The sequence below is a fragment of the Podarcis muralis genome, chromosome 4 (genome assembly GCF_964188315.1).
Source record: "Podarcis muralis chromosome 4, rPodMur119.hap1.1, whole genome shotgun sequence".
Lineage (NCBI taxonomy): Eukaryota > Metazoa > Chordata > Lepidosauria > Squamata > Lacertidae > Podarcis > Podarcis muralis.
In genome coordinates this window covers 51,333,434-51,358,280 of record NC_135658.1, presented here as the reverse complement: position 1 = coordinate 51,358,280, position 24,847 = coordinate 51,333,434, and the positions used below count along the sequence as shown (strand labels likewise).

Sequence of the window (24,847 nt, the reverse complement as noted above, 5' to 3'; positions counted from 1 at the left end):
GCAAACGAGAGAGAGCGAGTGGGAAGCCCAAAGATCTGGCAGGGTCGTCGGAGATCTTCTTGGGTGGAGGAGATTCAAGGAAACCTCTGCCCTCGGCGTCCTCCTCCTCCAACTCTCCCTTCCCTGGAACACCGAGCGACCGCAGAAAGGCGCCTCCTACGTGGAAAACCTGAGCTGCTGGCAGCGGCGGCGGGGAGGGGAAGGGCGCGCGGCCTCGGGGCTGCGTTGCTCGGCCAGGCGGCTTGAGCAGGGGGAGCCGCCGTGCTCGGAGCAGGTATCTCCCCCTCGGCCCCGGCCCGTCGCCCTTCCCCGCCTCCGCCCTCCTCCTCCTCCTCCTCGCGGAGGGTGTGGCGGCCGGCCAGGGCTGGAGGCAGGCGTCCAGCGCCAGCGAGGAGCTGCAGCAGCAGCAGCAGCCACGAGTTACGCACGCAGTGAGCTCAAAGCTTGTCTACGGGGGTCCCGCCTCCTCGGGTAGGGGGAGGGGGGCTCCCCCGAGCGCATCCCATAAAGGGCAGGGCGGGCTGCCTCGGCGCTCGCATTCAAGGCGAACAGCCGAGGCGCTCGCGAAGCCGGGACCCGCCTCGCTTGCTTCCCTCAGCGGACTCCCGAGAGAGTTCACTTGACGAGGCGAGCCCGGCGGCGCCCCTTCCCGCCTCAAGAGTCGTCCCGAGAGGAGCGCCGGGGCTTCGCTTGGACTGCCCGAGCCCACGCCCGCCTTCGGGGCGTCTTCGCTTGCCCTGCCCTCGGTCCCTTCTCTCCTCCACAAGTTACCTCACAGCACAGCATGGAGAGGGCGGCAGCACGCCTGGCGCTGAGCGCGCTCTTGCTCTGCCTGGCCGCTCGGGGCAGCCCGCGGCAGCCCGACGAGGAGGAGAAGGCGCTGGTGGTGCCCGTGAGGCTGGATTCCGCCGGGCGGCAGCAGCAGCGGCGGCTCTACCGCCTGGACGCCTTTGGCGAGCGCCTCAGCTTGGAGCTGCAGCCCGACAGCAGCTTTTTGGCGCCGGACCTGACGCTGCAGTACGTGGGCAGCCGGCCCCGGAGCGAAGAGGAAGAGGCTTCCGAGCAGCCGGGCGCCTTGGCCGGCTGCTTCTACTCCGGCACGGTCAACGGCGACGCGCACTCCGCCGCCGCCCTCAGCCTGTGCGGAGGGCTCCGCGGGGCTTTCTACCTGCGCGGCGTCGAGTACCTCATTCAACCGGCCAACGCCTCCCTCCCGCAAGGAGGAGACGAGCCGCTTCGGCTGCACGTCCTGCGGCGCCGGCTGCGGAGGAGCCCCCGGCAAGACGGCGGAGCGAAGTGCGGAGTGACGGACTCCGAATTCCCCTCTACGGCTGCGGAAGGGCGGCCGCAGCTGCATGAGGAGGAGAAGGAGGCGGCGGTTGCAGCAGGAGCAGCAGCACCGGAGCACGCGGCTCGCGCAGGTATTAACCTCCCTGCACTTGGCTGTCCTTGGCGGGGAAGCCGCTGAACTTCCAAGCCAAGGGAGTTCAGGCTCTGTGGGAACGTCAGCGGGATGCGGCGTGGCACGCATGCGCCCGGGCGGCCGCACTTTTTTGCCAAAGCGCCCGGAGTGGTCCAAAGGCTGCAGTCGACTTCCTCCGATTGGCCACTCTAAAAAATGGGGGTGGGTGCAAAAAGAGAGAGATCGATTTATAACAAAGCTAGCTTGTGCTTAGGGAAATAAGTGTAGTTTCCAGAGTTTGCATTCCGTCGCACTTAAGAATGCTTGCAACGATTGTATGGCTGAATAAGCTCTTCAGAAATGTCCTTATTTTAGATCCTAAGAGTATTTGTTTGGAAGTTCCATTGATTGCAACAGGCACCATTTCCAAGCAGTTTAAATCCTATGCAAGTGGAGAGTGTCCTGTTGGAGGCAGTGGGACTGGCTTCCCGATAAACATGTACAAGAATGCATCGCCCAATAATGACCTACATTTATTGTCCACATGGAGGTCTTTGTTTGGGACTGCTCTGGAGTAAATTAGGTGTGGATCCATTATTCCAGTGTTAGACATTACAGGATGCCAGGTGCCAAGTTGTGCCCACCTATTCTAGAATAACCCCCCCCCCCAAAGTACTTACTATATTCCCTGCCCCTCTACCATTTAAAATTATAAGCTTCTAAAAAGTAAATAGTCTGCAGTTCATATAATGAGGAAAGCTGACCCTAACCTTTTAAAAAGATTGTTGTAAGGGGGTCCAAAATAAATGAAAAAGGCAGGTCCATCATAATCTGCAAACCTCTTATTTTAGCATAACCTCATAGGAGTCAGGGGTAATACTGTGGCATTTACTAGTTTGAGGAGACCACTTTAGCAGAATATGAATTGAAATTAATGAGCACACAACCTGATCCTATGTTGCTTGGAAATAAATTCTGCTGAGTTAAATGGGGTCATCCTGCCCATCAAGCATGTGTAGGAGTGCTTGTGTAGGAATGTACAATGTTCAGGCTAAGGGTCGAAATGCAATTCATTAGAGCCTGAGTTACAGTCCCAAACACAATTACTAAGTAAACTGGACTGCATTGAACATACCCTAAATGCAGTGTGATTTTGTTTCCCTTGAGTTAAAACAAGGCAGAACTGTGCAATTAGCAGTGGTGCTGCAATCCTGTATATATTGGCTAAGAAACAATTGGCTAAGAAACAATGTCATGGCTAATTGGCTAACTCATAAATAAACATATCTACATCACATTACATTGATGGTACTCTTGAGTCCTAAATATGTAAATCTGTGCTCTCTGAACAGTAAAACATACGCTCTATTGAAATTAGAGATTGCACTCTGATCCTAGGTTCCTCAGTTTGCAAATCCCAGAGACATAACAGCTAATCCCAAGTAAGTGTGCATAGGAATGCAGCCTTAACCTATGCAGAATTATTCAGAAATAAGTAATCTAACAACCATTGTTAGTCCCAAAATATGAAGGAGAGGAGGTAGTTCAGGTATAATTTCCATCTATATCACTGGATCTTTATGGATGACACAGACACAGGATACTTGTTGGTTTTCTGAAGCTCGAGCACCAATTCCAGCAGTAAATGCTTGTTGAATATATTTTCCTACCTTGTACCTTTCCTCATCTTAAATCAGTCACTCCTTTCCAAAGCTGCCTTTAGCTCCATGGGCAGGAAAGGGCAGCCCCCGTAGCTAAATGAAAAACTTAAAACTGTTGCTGCTTCCACTCATTTCCACGGCCTTTATGATTAGGAAATTTCCACTGCAAATTACACAGGGCAAGGGGAAGGAATGAATAGTGAATCGAGCTCACTGTATCCTCAAGTATATGCTCATGGGGGGAAAAGAAGGCAGATCTTTATTGACACAAAAGTATCCTAAAATTGTGGTAATTGCTGTACAGTATGATCATTCACAACCATGCCTTTGGACACAGGTGTAGCAAAGGGGAAGTTCCAGCCCAATAAGGGCTTGTGAATGAAGACCATTTAATATGAGTCATGCAACCAATGAGAAAGTAGAGGAAAAGGCAGTAGGAGTAAGACAAGGGCACAGTGTCTGGAGCATAGAAAGTGATGCAGTGAGGTCACAAGAACTGGGTCACAGTAGCAATTGGCTGCTTGGCACAAACTTTTATCCCTGCACTCTGCTTTCCACGTGGAGCCCCACAATCTTAGTCAAGGCTTTTGATTTCTAGTGCCAGCATGACATAATCCTAAGGTTTTATTACCGGAAAGGGGGGAGGGCACTTCTTCCAAGCATGCTTCTAGTCATTTTAATCCTACTGCAAATTAATTGTATGTTCATTCCTGGTTCCATACACACCCTTTGCTTTTATTTAAGTACAAATTTTATTTTTAATAGCATTACAGCTGTTCCACATGGAAATCACACTCCAGTTTAAAACTGAGTGCTGAACGGGCAATGCAAAAAGGATAAAGCTTTTCCTCAGTTGATGTGAGCTGGGCTTCCACTTACTGTAGCCTACCATTTGATCAACAAGACGACAAAATTCTGTTCTGTTTAAGAGGATCAGCAATTGTGTCTGTCTGCAGCACACTTAACTTACAGCAGTAGGAAGGTGGGGCATCTTTCTGCCTGACTATAACAGCAGGGAGCTCAATGGAGACGTGAGGCATTACCCATTTGCAGAGGGAATATGATCCCTCGCTTCTCTACTGGCAGTATTAGGGGAACAATTTCCCTTTCTTAGAGGAATAACTCCTCCTACAGGCAGGCAAGGAATTTTGTTTCCAAACCAAGAAAGCAGCTGTCAACAGCATGGAGGTGTGCCATTTCCAAGAAAAGTGGGGAAACCCCACTCCTAATATTATGCCAAGCACAGAAACGTGGGCACGTGTAACATGCATGGATCCATGATGAGACTTTGGACCTGATCCTGAGTCAGCCTCTTATTTCTAGACTCTCAATCTTGGCCTAGGTTGCTTGTGAAGAATGATTCACAGCAGCAAGGGAGATTTATATTTTTACCTGTGATGGAAATATTGCCTGGATTGAAAAAGAATTACAGAATTTGCTTTTGATAATAATAATAAGTTGCATCTTTGCTACTTTAAACGCTGTCGGAAATGTTTACTGTTCAAGCTCTAGGTATAAAACAAGTCCTCAGTCAGCTATTTATTTTTCTTTTCTAAAATACAGGACATAGAAGTACAAGGAAGAAAAGATTTGTGTCAAGCCATCGCTATGTGGAAACCTTGCTTGTAGCTGACCAATCTATGGCAGAGTTCCATGGCAATGGGCTGAAACATTATCTTCTGACACTCCTGTCTGTGGCTGCCAAATTGTATAAACATCCCAGCATCCGGAACTCTGTCAGTCTGGTGGTAGTGAAAATAATGGTCATCTATGATGAGCAGAAGGGGCCTGATGTGTCCTCAAATGCTGCGCTTACCTTAAAAAATTTCTGCAACTGGCAAAAGCAACACAATCCTCCTAGTGACCGGCATCCTGAGCATTATGACACTGCAATTCTTTTCACTAGACAGGTAAGGAGAAAAGAATGAAAAAGGAATGTGTTTGTTTGGCAGATTTCCAAGTACGGTCTGGAAGTACATAGGCTAAGCTGAGGCTAAGCAGGTCTGAGCCTGGTTAGTGTTTGGATGGGTGACTAGCTGGGACCCAGTTTGGGTTCCATGATGGGGAAAGACAGGATTTAAAAGTTTAAAAAAATAATAATACATTTATTTACTTATTTATCACAAGCCTTTGGAACCAATGCATCCAGAAACCTTTCATTTGAATTTTTTAGAAATATTGTTCCAAAGATCCAGTCACTGAAGAAATATGTTAATTCACCAGTTTTACTTTCTATACTTTTTGTAATTTTACCCATTTTGGAAACTACAGAAAGTAAGTAGTTCAGCGTGCATACTGCTGAGAATTTGATTTGTGAGATTTGTTGGCTCCTGCTTGAACGGCAAATCCACCTGGAACTCATTCACAAGAAGTTCTAGGTAAATTTCCATTGCCACACAACTGCATAGAGTAGGTGGGGGAAACTCATACATTATAGTGTGGGATAATTACCCAAACAGTTTATTTTAAAAAACATCCATAGGAAACTTACACTATTGACTTAAAATATATTTCTTTGCAGCATGACTACCACAATTAGCATAGCAAAGTTTTGTGCAAGTCCTTCCAAGAGAGAATTATCTTTATACCTGTTGAAATTCTGAGTATTAATGCTCTTTCCAGAAGGAAAGGCAAACTGCCAAAGTAAGACTCTTCATGCCAAGGTTAAGCTCCTGACCTAATTAATAATGAAACTGGCTCTTCTTCTCCTTATATAGGATCTCTGTGGTGCCAAGACATGTGATACACTTGGGATGGCTGATGTGGGAACAGCCTGTGATCCAAACCGCAGTTGCTCTGTCATAGAAGATGATGGCTTGCAAGCTGCTTTTACCGCCACTCATGAATTAGGTAATTGAGATTCAAGAGAGATCTGTGGCAGCCTTGATTTATTTTAAAACATACATTATGCATTTTAGTCTGCATTTAAGCTATTAAATCAGCATGATTCTGTTACTGTGGTCTAGTTCTCAATGAGGTGGTAAACCTTTGCCTGGGTTGTTCCTCTTCAGACTACAGGCGGGGGGCATGCCTTATTGAGTGTCCATCCGACAACAAAAAAATATCAATTTACACAGAAAACTAGATCTTAAGGAGGATAGGTGAGAACCCTTCTCTCTGATTTCCCCGCCTGCCTAGAGAAGCATTCAGTTATGCCAGCCTCCACTTGTAATCTGAAGAAACAAGACCATAGGTAGCATCCCCATGTCTGTGTAGTCTGAAGTGATACAGCCACCTTACTGAGAATCTGCATAAAGTTGGGCAGCATTTGGAGAACAATCATGGGGGGAAAGGGCCTTTTAATTAGTGCTGTGTAAAAGTGTTTTGCCAAAAACTTTCTTCTTCTTTTTTGGCATTTCAGCAAAGTGGAGGAGATGCAATGAGCTCCATCCCCAAGCTTGATCTTCAGGGGTGGGGAAGAAAACTCTTTCAAATAACATTTTGGAAGGGCAGCTTTCTTGCCATTCCAAACAAGATGGCTGAGGGTTTACTCTCTTTGCCTTCAAAATACATGGCAAAAAAAGTTTTGTTGCCATAAAAACAGTGCCAGAACTGCTTGAGCAGTCCAATCTGCACTATTTTCAAAATTCTCCAATGCTGCATGATGCAGCCTTATTCCACAGGGCATCATTGTGGGTCCATTGGCCAAATGTGAATTACCAAAGGAAGTAAGAGAGGGTCTTTTGTTCAAAGTTTACTTATACTCTGAATTGCAGCTTTTGGCTGCTTGCAACCCTGGCAGATAGCCTTGCAACCCTGACGCAAAACTTGCTCTGTTATCATTTTGTCCTTGGGACTCCTAAACTGTGACTTCTTTTCTTCAGTAGTACACATCAAAATTACATCCATGCAGATGTTTAATACTTAGTGTAACAGAAGGTAATTTTAAAGAGTCATAACGTATATAGTAGATTTTATGATGCTACCTTTCTTTTCAGGCCATGTGTTCAGTATGCCCCATGACGATGCAAAGCAATGTGCTGGTATTAATGGTGTAAGCAGAGACTCCCATATGATGGCATCTATGCTTTCCAACTTGGATCGAAGCCAGCCGTGGTCTCCATGCAGTGCTTATATGATTACTACGTTTTTGGATAATGGCCATGGTAAGTTGTGGTTTCAATTTATCTCTGTAATGCTAGGGTTCATATACTGCTTACATTTAACACTTTAATTTCCAGCCATCTGAACCAATTCTGCACTTCATTATGCTGCTTTCTAATATAAGTCTGCTGTTACTTGCTCTTTAGAACACTTACACACACCTGGGAAATTATTTAAAGGATGGGGGATTACATGGGTCTTTCCCACAGAATTGGCACCATTCCAGAAGGGGTGGGTGCTGACTGCATGAGAAAACACCACACAATTGGCTCATTCAGCCATGTGGGTGGGTTATCTAAGCCAAACAGGAAACGCCTGTGTGTGACATCCTTACTGTTGTGACAATGTCAAGAACATATTTTACTTGCTCTTCAGCTTTATCAGACAACTATTGGTCATAGTAACACAAATGCAGTCCCTGTGCTCGTGTCCAGCATGCTCCTGAGTATTAGGGAGAGAGGGCAAATAGAGCAGGACTGGTGCTTTTGAAACCTCAATACACATTTCCTAGAGGCCTCTGCTTGGTTGTTACTGGAAACAGAATGCTATACTAGCCAGATCATAGGGGTGATCTGAAGTTCAACGGGCAACTTCCATTTTATGGTTGAAAATATGTTGTCAAATATTGACAGATTCACTTCAATAGTCTAAAACATTCCTTTTTTCAGTCATTTTAATAACATTTGTAGTGTGCAAAGATGGGCACATTTTGCCTCCAGAAAGGTCCAGGCTCAATCGCCAGCATCTCTTGACAGGGCAAGGAAAAGGCCATCATGTCTGAAACCCCAGTGAGCCACTGCCAATCCATTTACACCAGGGATGGGGAACCTGCCATCCAGCAGATGGTGTTAGACTCCAAATCCCATCAGCCCTAGTAAGCATGGCTACTAAGCTGCGTGGGCCCAGTGGCCTTAAGACTGCTACCTATGTTCCTCAGTGCTTTTGAATCATTATTTTGATCACTTTCATGCAATCGTTCAACATATCTCTGTTGCACCTGCTTAGACGTATTTTGTTGCAGTACATTTTGTTAAATAAATAAAATCCTAGTGAGTGCATGTCTCAGAACAGAAATCCCTCAAATCTCTTTCTGATACTATCCTATTTACAGGAAAAGCAACCCAACTTTTTTTAACAAAAGTTTTCTGTCACTCTTTCCCCCCCTTTCTCCAGGCGAGTGTTTGCTGGACAAGCCTCACAAGCCTATCCAACTCCCTTCTGATCTGCCTGGAACACAGTATGATGTGAATAGGCAGTGCCAGTTCACATTTGGAGAAGATTCCAAACACTGTCCTGATGCAGCCAGCACATGTACAACTTTGTGGTGTACTGGCATGTCTGGTGGACTGCTCGTGTGCCAAACCAAACATTTCCCTTGGGCAGACGGCACCACTTGTGGAGAGGAAAAGTGGTGCATGAATGGCAAGTGCATTGAGAAGACAGACAGGAAGCATTATGATGTAAGTATGGTTATTTTTTTAAAAAAAACAACAACCTGAAAATATAGATCTAATCAAGAGTGATGATGTGCAGTGTAATTATTATTAGCTGCCTTGAGTCCCAGAATGGGGAAATGGTGGAATATAAATAATAATAATTAATAGTAATAATGATTATGATGATGATGATTTGATTTGCTACCTGCCCTTCACCTCAAGATCCTATGCACAACCATTTAAAATGCAGCATGAAGATATGGCTAAACAAATTAGGAATACTCTGGGCCACTCAAGTTTAGTTCCGATAAATCTAAATATTTTAGCTTAGTATAGTGATCCTCTGTGTGTTAACTCAGAAGTAAGGGGGCAGTCCAAACGTCTGACTGGCAGCAGGATGGCCTAATGGGGCAGCATAGCTCCCACCACAGTCACACCACTCATGCCAACTAGGGCAGGGGCAGCAGAGGAAAATGACACTCCATTAGGCTAGCTGCCAGGCTGGTATAACAAATTGCCCTGCTGCTGTCACATGACCTGGTAGTATAGCCAGGTCAGGACCCAGCAGATCCTGTGCCAGTGCAATCCTATGCATGTCTACTCAGAAATAAGTGGAACTTACTTGAGTAGGACTTACTCCCAGGTAAGCATGCATAGGGTCGCAGCCTCAGTCACTAGAAAGTGGGCACAGAGTTGCAGCCTAAAATATGTTTCTAATGATAGATGCTTTCCCCAAAAGTATTTAATATGTGGGCTTATTTCTGTGTCTTGAAATGTAGACCCCTATTCATGGTGCCTGGGGATCATGGAGTTCCTGGGGAGAGTGTTCCAGGACGTGCGGTGGTGGAGTGCAGTACTCTCTGCGAGAGTGTGACAACCCAGTTCCCAAGAACGGCGGGAAATACTGTGAGGGAAAGCGGGTGCAGTACAGGTCGTGCAACATTGAAGACTGTCCAGACAACAATGGTAAGTTACAATCAGTTTTTTTTCAAATAGAAAGGAAATGTAGTTGTAATATCTTCAAAATGCCTAATAAATGTATTTTCTGTACACAGGCAAAACCTTCAGGGAGGAACAGTGTGAGACTCACAATGACATTTCCAAGTCTCCTTTTGGAACTGGGCCTGTAGTGGAATGGACACCCAAGTTTGCTGGAGTCACTCCCAAAGACAGATGCAAGCTTACCTGCCTTGCAAAAGGCACTGGCTATTTCTTTGTCCTTCAGCCTAAGGTGGGTGTGGGTGTCAGTGTCGGTGCATATTACTTATAGGCAAAGTTTTATATGTGCCATTAAATTTTATTGCTCCTAACTATTGCTTAGAGAGGCACACCCTTATATGGAAGCTAACACTTTATTCAAATAGCTTCACTCCCCTTGCTTCACGGCAGTCCAATCTTCCCACTGCAAACAGATTTGTGTGAATAGTCATTCTGTTTCTATATCTTATTTTTAAAATACTTTTGAAAATCTTTTACATGGTATCTGAATTTATTCATTTGCTAAGATCCAGCAGGTTCCTTCATTCTCTCTCTACACCATAGCAATGCCTAATTAACAAACATCTAACTTCTAAAAAGTGATAAAATGCTTTTTATTCGATTTAGTTTCAATTTTGAAGCTGTTAGTCAGATAAACTCATCCCCCAAAGCTTAAAGTAAGGTATAGTTGTATTCTTCATAATGAAATATTACTTGGCTATATGCTGACTTCCTGATCCTTGAAGAAATTAATTAGGCTCCTGCTGACACAAGTGCTGGAAGATCAAAGTCTGTTTGTTGCTGTTACAGAATATAAATTTATAACTTTTGATCTAGAGAGATAGGCAAGGAGCAGTGAGCTGTCTTTGTGATGCTATGCATGAGCAACTGCCCAAGAAAGTACTTAGTGTTGTCAGTTCTGAACACCAATGTGAGAGATTTGGGGAGGCTTAAATTCTGAGAGGGAAGAGGAGGCTGTAGTCTGCTACATTCCCTACCAACCCCCCAAAATCCTCACAGATGCCTAGCTTACAGAGCTGGACTTCTGTTCAGTTTTATACCAACACAGTTCCTAATGATCACAAACTATGCGCACAACCCCCAAGTGCTGGATATAGAAATCCAGGAAGCAGTTAGGCAGTACCTTTCTATGCATGTAGTCCAGAATCCAGCCAGTCATGTGTTTATGGAAACCCACTTCTACACATGCATCACACTCACTGAACAAGGACAATAAAATTACAGTTTTATTATGACGCCCACTATTGATTTTCAGTGGGGACCATTGAATATCTCCTCTGTTGAAACTATTGTGATTAAAAAGTGTTTAACTCTGGGTGGATTGTACCTGGTGCCAAAAATGTTTAGTGTTAGTACAAACACATGTGTGCCCTTCTAATCATGGCTTCTTTGCTTTCTTTAAAGGTGGTGGATGGAACCTTGTGTAGCCCAGAGTCCACTTCAGTCTGTGTCCAGGGGCAATGTGTAAAAGCTGGCTGTGATCGCATCATAGGCTCCAGTAAGAAGTTTGATAAATGTGGCGTCTGTGGAGGAAATGGATCTACTTGCAAGAAAGTGTCTGGAACACTTTCTAGTTCCAGGTATGTGGGGTTTTATCCTTAGCTGTTCCTAATAGCTTACAGATATGTCTTATCCACTAGGATTGTAGAGCAGTTATATTGTTCAGCTGAGGGACCAAACTTTCATCTTTTAAAATCGAAAGCTTACTTAAAGCTTGTGGTAATGTACAGGAATTTCAACTTTTGAAGCTGCAAAGATCTAGCCAATCATAAGTTTCTGTACTTAATGTGATCCTTGAGTAGATAAGGATATACTGGAGACTCAACTGCTGTCCTCTTTTTCTTACCTCTAGACCTGGTTATCATGATGTTGTTGTGATCCCTGCTGGGGCAACGAACATAGAAGTTAAACAACGGAATCACAGAGGTATCAGGCAGGACGGCAGCTTCCTTGCTATTAAAGCTGCAGACGGCACCTACATTCTCAATGGTGACTATACACTATCAACTGTGGAGCAAGACATCACCCATAAAGGCAGTGTGTTGACATACAGCGGCTCCTCAGCTCCTCTGGAAAGAATCCGCAGCTTCAGCCCACTGAAGGAACCTTTAACAATACAGGTCCTTACCGTGGGTGATTCGTTTCGACTTAAGATCAAATACAGCTATTTTGTGAAGAAAGCGGGTTCCGAGAAACCTCCCAGCAAAAAGACTGATTCTTTCAATGCAATTCAGGAGACGATCTTATCTGAATGGATTTTTGAAGAATGGGGAGAATGTTCTAAGTCCTGTGGTACTGGTTGGCAGAGGAGATCTGTAGAGTGCAGAGACCTTAATGGACAGCCTGCCACAGACTGTGCAAAAGAACTCAAGCCAAGCGATGTCCGGCCGTGTGCAGACACACCATGCCCACAGTGGCAGCTGGGAGACTGGTCACCATGCTCTAAGACATGTGGGAAAGGCTTCAAGAAGAGGTTGTTAAGATGCATGTCCTTTGATGGTGCCACATTGTCCAACGAAAGCTGTGACATTTCAAAGAAACCTAAACATTTAATAGACTTCTGTAATGTTACAAACTGCAGCTAAACCGTAACAGGTTGGGGAAGCTAAAGTTGGTTGTTTTCTTTTCCCCTTCAGACCAAAGCACTGAAAATGAACTATTGAGAGGTAGCAATTGTAATTCGCGTGGAAAATTCACAGGGAATCCACTGAGATGGAACAGTGCAAATAACGTTAGATAGCATACTGAAATGTAAAACAAAAAACCATGTCAACTGAAAATCTGATAAAAAAAACAATCTTAGTTGCTAGCTGTTTCATCTTCAGCAGGTAAAAGTCCTGAGGCATTACAATTTCCTCTTTTAAGTCTGTTACAAATTAAACAAAACATAGGCAGTGGCCAAAGAAGTTTAAACAAACATTTCAATGTTTTAGTGAGAGTTGGGTTTTTTGTTAAAACTTATGGAGTTTGTTTTATGGTACTGATAAAATCCCTCTCTTAATCAAAGTTGGAGAGGGAAGACCATTTTCCTCTAAGCTTAATTATTGGTCAGCTCTTGCCTACCTCACAAAAGCAAAAAAAATAACAGTATTTTGGGGGGGAAACTATATTGTTCATGGCTGCTATCAATAGTTTTATATAACAGTAGAGTGATATTCTCCACCAGGAAGCAAACAATTACAATGATGTTTGCTTGTAAAATCTCCTGATAACTAGAATGTAGTGCTCTTAAAACCTTTTGATTTAATGAGATCCTTTTTCTTCATTGTAGCTGATATGCTCAACCTGCAGAGTTAGAATGGTAGCAGTTTGAGAACCGCACACTGTTCTCACTGTCCTGAATTGACCGCTCCCTTGTATGTGTGTCTGTTCTTCATGCCCACAATTGTTCCACAGGACTCCAACAAAACCCAAATTTAGCTTTGAAGCACATGCATGTGCCTGATTTCATCATGAAAACATATTCCTAAATTCTTACTATTTGAGTTATCTAACAGCCACCATTTTGTTCAGATAAAGCTCTCCACCTTGTCAAAAGTAATATTCTTATGTTTTCTACAAAGAGTTAATGGAATTTTATGGATAGAAAATTGCTTAATACATGGCACCCCATAAATTTGCATTGTTTGAATCACTTGTACAGCAGGGAAGATTGCTGCGGGATAGCAGGTCCATCCACAGCAGTATGCCAGCCCCTGCATATTTAAAAAGGATGTGCTAGTTCATAGACTATGAGAGAATATGGCTCTCCATATGTATATAGTAAAATATATTGCTATAGAGGATGCGTACTTTATAAGTATTTATATTCTTTCCCTTCTGAGAAGGGTTATAATTGGTAATAAAATGCATATAATGAACCTATTTATTTTTATATTTCTTGGCTAATATGATCTCCTAAGTTATCACTTTTTTAAAAAAAGAAAAAGACATATAACAAGGATAGAGTATTTATGCAATATAATATGATACTAGAGATAATAAACACTATGAATTTTGGAAACTGTGTGAGGGTTTTTATTTCACTGATGTTCACATTACTATGTTCAAAAGAATAGCTGTTGTGAAGGTTAATGAAGGACATTGCAAGACACAATCCAGCCTAGCGCGTGCATCATGTTCTATGCAGATATCAGCCTAGGACTCGAGAGGAGCCTGTTTGCCCTCCAGCACCCTTAACATGCATGCTCCACTTCACCTGGTTTGCAGCTGGGAGTGGAAGAGCTACGATTCCTGTCACAATCCCACCTTAGCTCTTACCTGGGTGTAGAGATACACAAGCTTAGCTCAACACAGTCGTAGTTGCATTTATGCTCCTTTCGTTGGATTTAGGTGTTAGGCCTGGTTCATACATGGAAACAGTGATGCTTTAACTACCTGAAATGCCACTGCGTGCAACAAGAGTATTCAGGTAAGGCAGCTTGGGACATGAATCCATCTGCTTTCACTGCACCACTGCAATCTGAAAGTCTTGCAGTAGAATAGTGAAAACCATTGCATCTGCATGAACTATTTCGTTGGAATGACTTCCTGTAAAATGCTGCCTCTGCACAGTTGCATTTCCATCTGCCATTGTGCTGCTGTTCAAAATAGCAGCTGCAAGCAGACTTCCCTGATAGATGTTTCTGTGGGAACAAAGATCAATGTTTTCCCCCTCACACATTGCAACAGAATCGGTTTACAAAATTAAAAGATCAATTCATATTACAATTATTTCACCTTTGTGTTCTTTGTCTCACACATTCAATATGCACATACAAAAAAACCGGGGTGGGGTGGGGTATTTGTGCAAACTTCAGAGAATGTGTTCGTTGTGAGGTTTGGTTTACATAGCTCTTGTAGAAACAGATTTAATAACAGATTTGACCCAGGCTTCTAGTTGATAAACAATGATTCATCCAAACTGGCTTACATATGCCAATGGTGTTAAAGAAAGGGGGGGATAGCAAATTCTAGGCTTTAGGAGCCATAAAGATGAGAGCATTGTAGTACGTAAGAAATGTCAGAAATCCTTTTTGTGTACTTCCCATTTAAGGAAATGAGAGCTGTGCTAGAGCACAGCAGTTTTAATATTTACACAAGAGAACTTCCCACTGGGTTGTGTTAATTGGACCCAGTGGCGTAGCGTGGGTTGTCAGCACCCGGGGCAAGGCAAGTAATGTGCGCCCCCTAACCCATGGATTTGCGCCCCCTAACCCGTGGATTTGCGCCCCCTAACCTGTGGATTTGCCCTAACCCCAGGTGTTGCGCCCGGTGCGGCCGGCCCCCCCTGCACCCCCCACGCTACGCCACTGATTGGACCGCTGTGCCAACTATGCTACCCAGTGTGGGGTGTTTTGCCCTTTCCTTCCTGCCATCTCCATCCCAGCTAAAAACACTTAAGAGTCTTTTGACAGGGGGAAATAGTTGTACTTCTAAATGTACTTACCAGCACATACCCTGTACTTCATAACCTGATCTTGCTTTTGTAGAAGCTGGTCAAACTGTTCAGTGCAAGTGTCTTTCAAATAAGTATATTTAAGATTACAATGAGAACGGGAGCGGGACACAGACACTTTCTTGCACATAATAGTGCAAATATGATTGTGTGCCCCCTGTCCTGTGGAAAAACAATATGCTTAATTTTTCATAGGTAATCAGTGTTCCATGATCCTGAGCATGCCGGCTCCCCAATCCTAAACATATTTACTTGGAACTTATTTCCATAGTATCAGTGGGATTTAATTCCAAATGCGTTAGTGCATAGCAATGTGTCAGGAATGCAGGGTCTCGGGGTCAGATGCCCAGATCTTGGGACTCTCCCCCAGTTTCACACCCTCCTCAAGTGCTTTTGTGTCAATGAAATGTGATAATGCTTCTTGGCTGCATGAACAAGGGACTGTTGGATGTGTGTGTAGCAGGGGTGCCAACGCCTGGGGCCCCAACTCTTTTGGGTCCTCCCAATGTTCAGAATATCAGGGCCAACTGCAACGTGGCTTCAGTGGCTGGTTTCTCCTGCTGCTGCTGCTGCTGCTGCTGCGGAGGGGGAAGCAGCCCCCGGCCAGTAGTGGCAGCAGGAGGGGCTACTGGTCATTGAAGCCACACTGCTGCCGCGTTTGGCTCTGCCCCCTGGTTCCTCTGACATCCTGACATGATGTTGGGACATCACATCACACACGTGTCCCCACTCCCCCCCCCCCCAGTGCCTCTGGTGTGTAGATACATTTGGCTTTTACATGACTGGATTGTAATCTACTATACAGTGGTACCTCAGGTTACATACGCTTCAGGTTACCGACTCCCCTAACTCAGAAATATTACCTTGGGTTAAGAACTTTGCTTCAGGATGAGAACAGAAATCGTGCTCTGGCAGCGCGGCAGCATTAGGAGGCCCCATTAGCTAAAGCGGTGCTTCAGGCTAAGAACAGTTTCAGGTTAAGACGGACCTCCGGAACGAATTAAGTACTTAACCCGAGGTACCACTGTATAGAGGTAGGAGTCGGATCCATTGCTCTGCCCACATTTACCTCTTGCTCTGCTACCCCCAGAAGGTGGTGCATACCATGGGGGAATGCACCCCTCAGTCTGAAAAGGGTCACTCACTTTCTACTCTTACGTGATGGCAATAGTTCTGCGTGATCGAATGCAGAAAAATAAAGAATTGCTTCCTGTATTGATCCCAGACGCTGGCAATGTATCGCCTTGATTGGAAGAGTAAGCTGGCACACTGCCACCTGACTACCTCAATAAATGTATGGCAGGAAGTTCATAAGGGATCTTGCACTTCACTTGAGTGGTCTTACAGCATGAGCATCCCCCTCACACCCACATGCCAAATAGTGTAGGGCCCTCAGCAAGCTAGGAAATATTGTTGCTATGAGGCCAGTTTGTTTAAGGCATAAAATCCTCCTGGACTGTTCAGGAGATAGCTGTTTTGCTCTGCAATATTTATGAGGGTTTTTTAAATGATAATATATGTAAATATGTTGCATTTTGATGTACAGTGGTACCTCGGGTTACATACGCTTCAGGTTACATACGCTTCAGGTTACAGACTCTGCTAACCCAGAAATAGTGCTTCAGGTTAATAACTTTGCTTCAGGATGAGAACAGAAATTGTGCTCCGGCGGCGTGGCGGCAGCAGGAGGCCCCATTAGCTAAAGTGGTGCTTCAGGTTAAGAACAGTTTCAGGTTAAGTACGGACCTCTGGAATGAATTAAGTACTTAACCTGAGGGACCACTGTATTTTGCTGTCTATGGATGCTTTGTTTCCTTCCTTAGGGAAGTGAGCAATACTCTGCATTAAGACACAAGAGGGACCTTTACGGCTGCTCTCCCTGCAAACCCCTCTCCACACAGGTTTCCTCTCAGGCTTTTAATGCACAGTTTTATTTATTTGTAATAAGAATCAGCATAATACTTTGTGTCAGCAGGAAGGAACGTCCTTGCAGTATTGTTTGCCCATAACTCCAGCTGAGCCTCATCCAAGAAAAGATTCTCAGTCACTACTTGGCAAGAAAGAAGGTAGGCACGAAAAAACCTGCATAAAATATTGTGGAATTCAAGCCTGTCAAGGTCATGCACTTTACAATTCCAAACCTGTGTGTGTGTGTGTGTGTGTGTGTGTGTGTGTGTGTGTGTGGTTTCTTAATGAGGCTGTATTTTGTATAGCCTGTGTCAGCAACTGGCCAGCTCTGGTGCCACATAAGGACAAGTATTAAGGTTACTGAAGTCTGTTGTTTACTCTTTCTGTGGCAGCACTTGTATTCCACTCCTTCTTAGAATAATATATCGTTTCTACTAACCGTGGGCCTGTGCCACAAACATCGCTGCTGAATGTATTTCACGCATACACAGACCCTCCAAGTGTCCCTATTTTTCAGGGACAACCCTGGATTTACAAAAGCCATCCTGGTTTCTGATTTGATCCTGGAATGTCCCGCTTTTCTGTAGGATGTCCCTTTTCCCCCCCAGAGAAATGTTGGAGGGTTTGGAGTTATGTGACCCCCCAAGCCAAGTACCTATACAACCTTTAGAAGACATCTGAAGGCAGCCCTATAGTGAAGTTTTTTTTTAAAAAAATGTTAATGTTTTACAGTGGTCCCTGGGTTAAGAACTTTATTCGTTCTGGAGGTCCGTTTTTAACCTGAAACTGTTCTTAACCTGAGGTACCACTTTAGCTAATGGGGTACCACTTTAGCTAACCTGAGATACCACTTTAGCTAATCGCTGCACGATTTCTGTTCTCATCCTGAAGCAAAGTTCTTAAGCCGAGGTAATATTTTTGGGTTAGCGGAGTCTGTAACCTGAAGCATCTGTAACCTGAAGCATCTGTAACCTGAGGTACCACTGTATTGTGGTTTTTTTAATATGTTGTAAGCCGTCCAGAGTGGCTGTGGCAACCCAATCAGATGGGCGGGGAATAAATAATAAACATGACATGTGGCCAGTATCACATCTAGATCATCCTTGTTCACACTGAAAGAAAGAAATGGAAAACTATTTTAGTTAAGAACACTAGAAGAGCCCTGTTAGATCATGCCATACGTCTATCGAGTTCAGCTTCCTTTTCATCCAGTATCCAGCTAGATATCTATGGGAAACAAGCGCAACATCACTCTCATTCTCCCCAACAACTTGTGTCCAGAGGCATGCCTCTTCCAATACATACAGCCATTGTGACTACTAGTTACTGATAGCCTTAAACCCTGCATGGTGGCCAATCCTGTTTTTAAGCCAGTTCGGAGATGGGAGAGAGGCAATTGTAATATTGCCTCATTACCTTGCATATGGTAAGACAGTGTTGTGTGAATTATTCTTTTGTGTATATCTCTAGATAAAGAGCCATATACGAGAACCAAAGAAACAAAAACAAAATAAAACTTTCCCCAAACTGCTGCATGCGACTCGGTCGGCTGAAGTCATAAATTCAACACCCTCCCCTTTCCTCCACAACAGAATTTATGATGGAAAGGCTGATGAAGTTTAAATAAGAAGCATTCAGCTCAGTCAGCAGCGCTGTATTTTAAAAGGACGGCAGTATTTTTTGTTGTTGAAGATAATGAACTGTTCTGTGCTGCTTCAGGCAATATTAAATTAAAATCCATTGGGAAACAAACATGAAGAAATATCTTGTTTTTGCAAAAGTACCAATTACTAGCATCTCCCTCACTTTAACTTAATGCCCTAATGTCTGATACACAGACTATGACCCCATCTGCACTGTACATTGAAAGCAATAGCATTCCACTTTAAATAGTCGCGGCTTCCCCCAAAGAATTCTGGGAGCTGTAGTTTAAGAGTGCTAAGAGTTGTTACAAGGTCCCAATTTCCCTTACAGAGCTTCAGTTCTCTGAGTAGTTTAATAAGCAATCTCTCTTCCCCAGTAACTCTGGGAATCGTAGCTCTGTGAGGGGAAAGGGGATCTTGTTCTTCTAACAAATTACAGCTCCCAGGATTCCTTGGGGGAAGCCATGTTTAAAGTGGTATCATACTGCTCTAAATGTGTAGATTTTGCTTCATGGCTGTGTCCGCATTTCTCAGAATGCAACCTCTTCAAAGGGGAGGGGGAGGAAAGAGAACACTCTATGGTGGAGCTTTCCAAACTGTGTGTTACGACATGTTAGTGTCTTATAAGGGTTTAGGTTAACCTCCAGTTTGCTAGTACAGTCATACCTCGAGTTGAATGTGCTTCAGGTTGAGCGCGTTTGGGTTGCGCTCCATGGGAACCCGGGAGTAACAAAGCATGTTACTTCTGGATTTCGCCACTTGCGCATGCGCAGACGCTCAAAATGATGTCACATGCATGCACGGAAGCAGCAAAACATGACCTATTTTAACAAAGTAATTGTTGAACTGAAATACAATTAAGAAGTATATTTTTGTGGGGGGCCCAAGAGCGTGGGGCCCTAAGCTATAGCTTGTTTAGCTTATACATAAATCCGGCACTGCTCCTGCCCTTGGGAAGGTTCAGGAGAAGGGGGGGTGGCCCGCAGCATTCCTCCTCAGTCCAGCCGCTGACACCCTTTGACATATATCAAGTCGGGCAACCCCATATGCTCACCATTGTGAGGGGCGATGCAATGGCCCATCTGCCCCATCTGGGCATCTGGACAGAACACTACCCTGGGACCCCTTTAACAGGGCACCCTGATCCCCTGGATCAGGAAGTGGGGCTCCCAATTCCCCCCCCCCCCTTAGACTAAGGATCCAATCCAAGTCCTTAACTGCCAAGTTAGTTTTGACAATTGCAAAGGCAAAAACCCACAGAAGACAGGCCCATAAGTCGCAAAAGGGGGTGGGCAATTCCTCCCTGGCCCCCAATACAGTGACTGAATGCTTTCATGGTAAGGTCATAAGCATGACTTGCCCACTTACCCTCATGTGGGGCATGTCAAACTAGTTATTAGACATCCCAGAGGAGGGAGGCTAGACAGCAAACAAGGCCTTGGGCAGGGATGGGGAACTTGTGGCCTTTCAGGTGGACTCCAGCTCCCAGTCAGCATGGCCAGGAATGATGGCAGCTGCGGTTCAGCAACATCTGGACAGCACCTTTTTGGGTACCCTGCACTATATGTTCCTGGTTTGGCTTCTAAATGCTTCCAGGGTCACTGTCATACATGTTAGAAATAAATAGTAAGGGAACCAAATCCATCAACTTACTTATTCTTTGCTTGACAAAAGTGGTACAAAAGAACTGACTCAGGAAGTAAGATTTGACCTGAGGCTCTATACAGCAAGGGGCATTTTCATCAAAAGAGCTGCTCACACCAGTAGCTCTTATTAAGTTGAATTGTAAAGTAACCTTTCATGTATAACTAATTCAATTTTTCAAGGCACAGCTCAATAGTATCCCCTGCTCCACACATCTTCCTAGAAACTTTCTATTTCTAGCTGCATATACAGAAATAAAGCAGGACAGTCGTCAAAGGCTGCCTAGCCTACGGTCTTTACTAATATCTGTGCATATGGCTTCACTCATTGGTAAGATAGGTAGAAGACCTTGAAGTCAGAAAAAAGGACTGGGGCTGGAACAAGACACAGAATAGTACAGTATACTGCATGTTGAAACTTTTCCTGCTGTGAAAGTCTTGTTAGAATAAAGGTATAAACTCAAACAAAAGCCAGTCCCTGGTGGGACCCCCCAGCTGGCTTAGACCTCTGAGACAAGGAGCAAGTGTATCCATCTGCCCCCCACCATGGGTAGACCCTTACAGGTAGACCCATATAGGAAGACACAGATAGGATGGCACTGCATGATATTCAGATAGCTTCATAATCTCACTATTGTTATCTTTGTTCAGAAAAGAATTACTGTCAATATCTATGGATGCTGGGCCCTGAACCTGATGTGGGACCTTATATTTTGCTCTCTGTTCTTCAGATAATATTTGCTAACTGCTAAAGTTTTAGGACAGGAACAAGAAAATATCAAGAAAAGATAAAACTGTGTGTGTGTGTGTGTGTGTGTGTGTGTGTGTGTGTGTCCATTCAACATTTGTAGATGTAAATCTGAGTCGGGAGACGTGCCCTTTATCTGTTAAAAAAGAAACTCACCACCATTTCACACAACGGTTCTGCCTTTGCCACATGATTGCTCTCTTTTGACGAAGAACTGTGTATTTACACAAAATAAAAGCATATTGGTTCCATCTTCTCCAGACAGTTTCTTTTCAAAGTCTCCACTCCATTTCCTGTTTCCCCCTCTAATGCTCCGATGTTTGCATACAAAGAACTTAGCAATGTTGGCCTGGCATCTTCTAAATCATTTCAAGTTGTCCGGGGAAGTAAAAAAAGAAGAATGCTTTTGCTACGAAGGAAGATTAAGCAACAAGTATGGTTAAGAGTCGCTTCATACGTTGCGTTTGTCCTACATAGGGGAAATGCACATGCTTTTCCATCTGTACCACGTATTTGTGGCAGAAAAAGTACTCATGCCATACTTTGTATTCATACAAGTTGGAATTATTTATTCCTCTCCATTTAGATGCTGCCCAGGACACTCAAGATAGATTTCAATATGAATTCTGTTTAAAACAAGCTATTCAACATCTCAAGGGAAGCGAGATTATTATTATTTTTTAAAAAAAGCAGAACAAAAGTAGATATTCTCTCTTTGGCGATCACTGAAGTAAGATTGTCTTCCAGCCCTAAAAGGGTTAAGCAAGAATGCCTGGTAGTCTTCCTTGGTATAAAATACCAGAAATTGCGGATCACCACCCAAAAAATATCCCGGTTCTATGTATACACCAGTTTCATTTCCAAAGATCAGAGAATTCAAAGTACATCTTCATGGACAAGAGAGTACTCATGAGAAAGGCATTTCCTTCCATACACTTTGCTATTTGGATGTTATCAATTTATATATATATGTACAGCATTTCCTGTGTTGCAATTTTGCAGGAAGGTGATCAGGGATGGAGAATCGGAGACCCTCCAGATGTTGTTGGACTACAACTCTATCAACTCTGACTACTCTCATGCTGGCTGGGGCTGATGGGACTTGGAGTCCAACAATATAGAGAGAGCCACAAATTCCACATCCCAAGCTTAAATCACACTTAGTGTGTGTGTGTGTGTGTGTGTGTGTGTGTGTGTGTGTGTGTGTGTTATAATGTCCCCATCTGCCTCCCCAATGTACAAAGAGGGGATTTGGTATCAACAACTTCCTCTTTCCCATTTCTCTTCTGTTCAGTCCCCCTTGGGCTGCCTGGATCTTTCTCTTTAACCATTCCCCCTTTTGTCCTCGCCTTACTGCCTCTTCCCACAACACATTCCTTGCTTGCCTGAAGAGTTCTAAAGTAAGAACACATTGTGAGAAGGTAAGAAAAGGACATATTTGTGTGTGTCAGAACAAGAATATGTGGTCCTTTTAATAACCTGCTATTATGCTGCATCTCATAAATGAATAAGGTTCATAAATAAGGAACCATCCTTTCAAATATGGCCCCTGAACTTCCTTGTCTATTACATGTGCCCTATAAGGTTTAGAGCAGTGGCAGGGAACCTTATTCACCTCAAGGGCTGTAGTCCTTTGCGGTCAACCTTCTGGAAGCCACATGTCAGCGGTTAGAGCCAAGAAGTGGGCAAAGCACAGTAGGCTTGTATTCTAGCCACAGAAGTAAGAGGTTTCACCACACATACAAAAACACCCCCATCCAGATAAGCAAGAAGTATTAGCACGATTCAAGGACACTTTCCAGGAAGGCAAAGGCACCTGAGGAGAGGCACTGAGAAGGGGCATGGCTGGGGCACTCCATTGTTGCTCCATCTGGGTGCCTGGGGCACTGCCCACCAATCTCAGTCTCTCCTCAGATATCCCCCACCTGTCTGCCTTCTTACCAGTCCAATGAGTGCCACTGTCTGTCAGCTTCCTCCTCCCTGATCTCAAGTGCTGCCCTCGTAGAACGACACAGAGAAGAGGATAGGGAGAAGACTAGAATGAGTTGGCCGTAGCTCTCATAAGCTCTGTCTCCAACCTACAGCTGGTCCCCCTGTCTTCCACTCTACCAGCTGCAACGGGCGCCAGCCATCACTGGTCTTGTGGCCCAGACAGAGAGTTTCGGTGGGCTGCATGCAGCCCTCAAGACAAAGGTTCTATAACACTAGCTTTGAGTCATAGTTTTGCTATCAAGGGCATGGCTGCTTCTTGGAATTGTCTGGTGCTGGCTACAGTTGCTCTACTCCAGAACACACTGAATTTAGGCTGTTCTTTGATTCCATTCATTGTTTCCACCTGTTGATAAGGCCGCACCCCATAAAAATCTATTTACATATAATGGTTTGTGGTCTCGGACAATCTTATAAACATATTTCCTTGATTGAAGCAATTTCTTTTCATGGCTCTATAACTGTTGTTATACACCGTGAATTCTGCACCATGCACAAAGCAAACACAGACAGATGTGTATAAAGTGGTGTGCTTTTTGTGTGTGTTTTTTTAAAAAAAACTTATTAAATTGATCTTATAAAACCTGTTGATATTCACTTCCTTTCCCCTCCTTAAAAGCTATCAGAATTTACAATTGCAAGTGTTTGCATCAGGGCAGTTACACAATTTCCCCTTTGCCAATGCCTGTAAGAAATTTTAGTTATTTTCGTCACACTCTGCATTCCCTAGGTTGCCAGTGCATTCAGTTTCAATTAAGTGCTGTTGCTTTGCAGTATAGTAAAACAATTCTTAGAATCAGCGGAAAAGATTACTAAAGTCCAGGGCTGCCACATTTATTTATTAAAGTTTTATTCACTTGAATAAAATGAGAAAAGGGGAATCATCATTTCCACAGATTTAGAGCTAAACTAGATGTTATGTGGAAGACCCCTTGTGAAGCTCCCTCTGTGTCTGTTTTCCACCGTACTGCATTCTCAGGGAGATGTGTATTTGATCGGAGCAGTGGATCCCATGCCCAATATGAAGGCATCAGCCAAGGCTAGCCCTACTATTTCATAAAGTAAGTTGACCATCTGAGTTAGCTGATGCTAGAAGGGCAGCTGTTTCTCCGAAGCCCCCCAGCCATTTCCTTCGGTTGGAGGGCAGAGCTGTTTTGGCTACACAGCTTATCCTGACCACCTAAAGTAGCCTGCTACTTCAGGTGCCATGGAGAAGGCTAATCCCCTTTTCAACACTTTCAGCCACCAGTCTAGTTGGCTTCTGCCTATGGAATGGGGAAGGTGTGCCATATTGAGGGTGTGCCACACCAGGCAGCAAATCCATTAGAAATTGATATTTTGACTTCAGTGCACCAGAAGCAGAGAGCAAGGGCAACCATAAACCAGTGTTTCTCAAACTTGGGTCCCCAGCTATTGTTGGATTCCCATCATCCCTAGCTAGCAGGATCGGTGGCCATGGATGGTGGGAGTTGCAGTCCACCAACCACCAGGGACCCAAGTTTGAGAAACGCTGCCATAGACAGTGTCTTCAGAGCTAGCTGTAGAACAATAAATGCAATACAAATGACCCAGTCAAGCTTTGCCATGTGCTAAAATGGGAAGCCTACACCAACATCAGCCAGTGAGATTAGTACATTTTCATTATGGCTCTGTTTACATTTCCAGCATGCCTCTGTTCCAGCAACCTTACATTCAAGTGATTCCTCTTTGGCAAACTCCATCTTGCAGCCTTCACCACCACCTAAAAGATGCAATGGATGCCCAAGAACCTTGCCAACACTGCCAGACTGTGCAGATCAGGGAGGGCTAGAACAACATTTTCTGGATCCTGCACTGACTTTCCCAAGAGTGATTGAGCAATGCACTTTCCTGCAGCA

General features: G+C 44.2%; 1 protein-coding gene across 1 annotated transcript; it reads left to right on the top strand.

The window, feature by feature from the left end:
• The first annotated feature begins 371 nt into the window (after positions 1-371).
• On the top strand, positions 372-13,605 carry ADAMTS1 (ADAM metallopeptidase with thrombospondin type 1 motif 1). The gene is made up of 9 exons (XM_028726978.2): positions 372-1,421; positions 4,627-4,973; positions 5,781-5,913; positions 7,002-7,169; positions 8,341-8,627; positions 9,383-9,569; positions 9,659-9,834; positions 11,007-11,182; positions 11,455-13,605. Exons 1-9 carry the CDS (start codon positions 785-787, stop codon positions 12,185-12,187), a joined length of 2,844 nt encoding a protein of 947 aa, XP_028582811.2. The 5' UTR covers positions 372-784; the 3' UTR covers positions 12,188-13,605.
• The last annotated feature ends 11,242 nt before the right edge of the window (positions 13,606-24,847 follow it).

Excerpts from the sequence above, each read along its gene's own strand:
- ADAMTS1 (XM_028726978.2), top strand. The coding sequence starts at position 785 with ATGGAGAGGGCGGCAGCACGCCTGGCGCTGAGCGCGCTCTTGCTCTGC. Across the intron at positions 7,170-8,340 it reads GTTTTTGGATAATGGCCATG|GCGAGTGTTTGCTGGACAAG; the intron begins GTAAGTTGTGGT and ends CCCTTTCTCCAG. Across the intron at positions 9,835-11,006 it reads TCTTTGTCCTTCAGCCTAAG|GTGGTGGATGGAACCTTGTG; the intron begins GTGGGTGTGGGT and ends CTTTCTTTAAAG.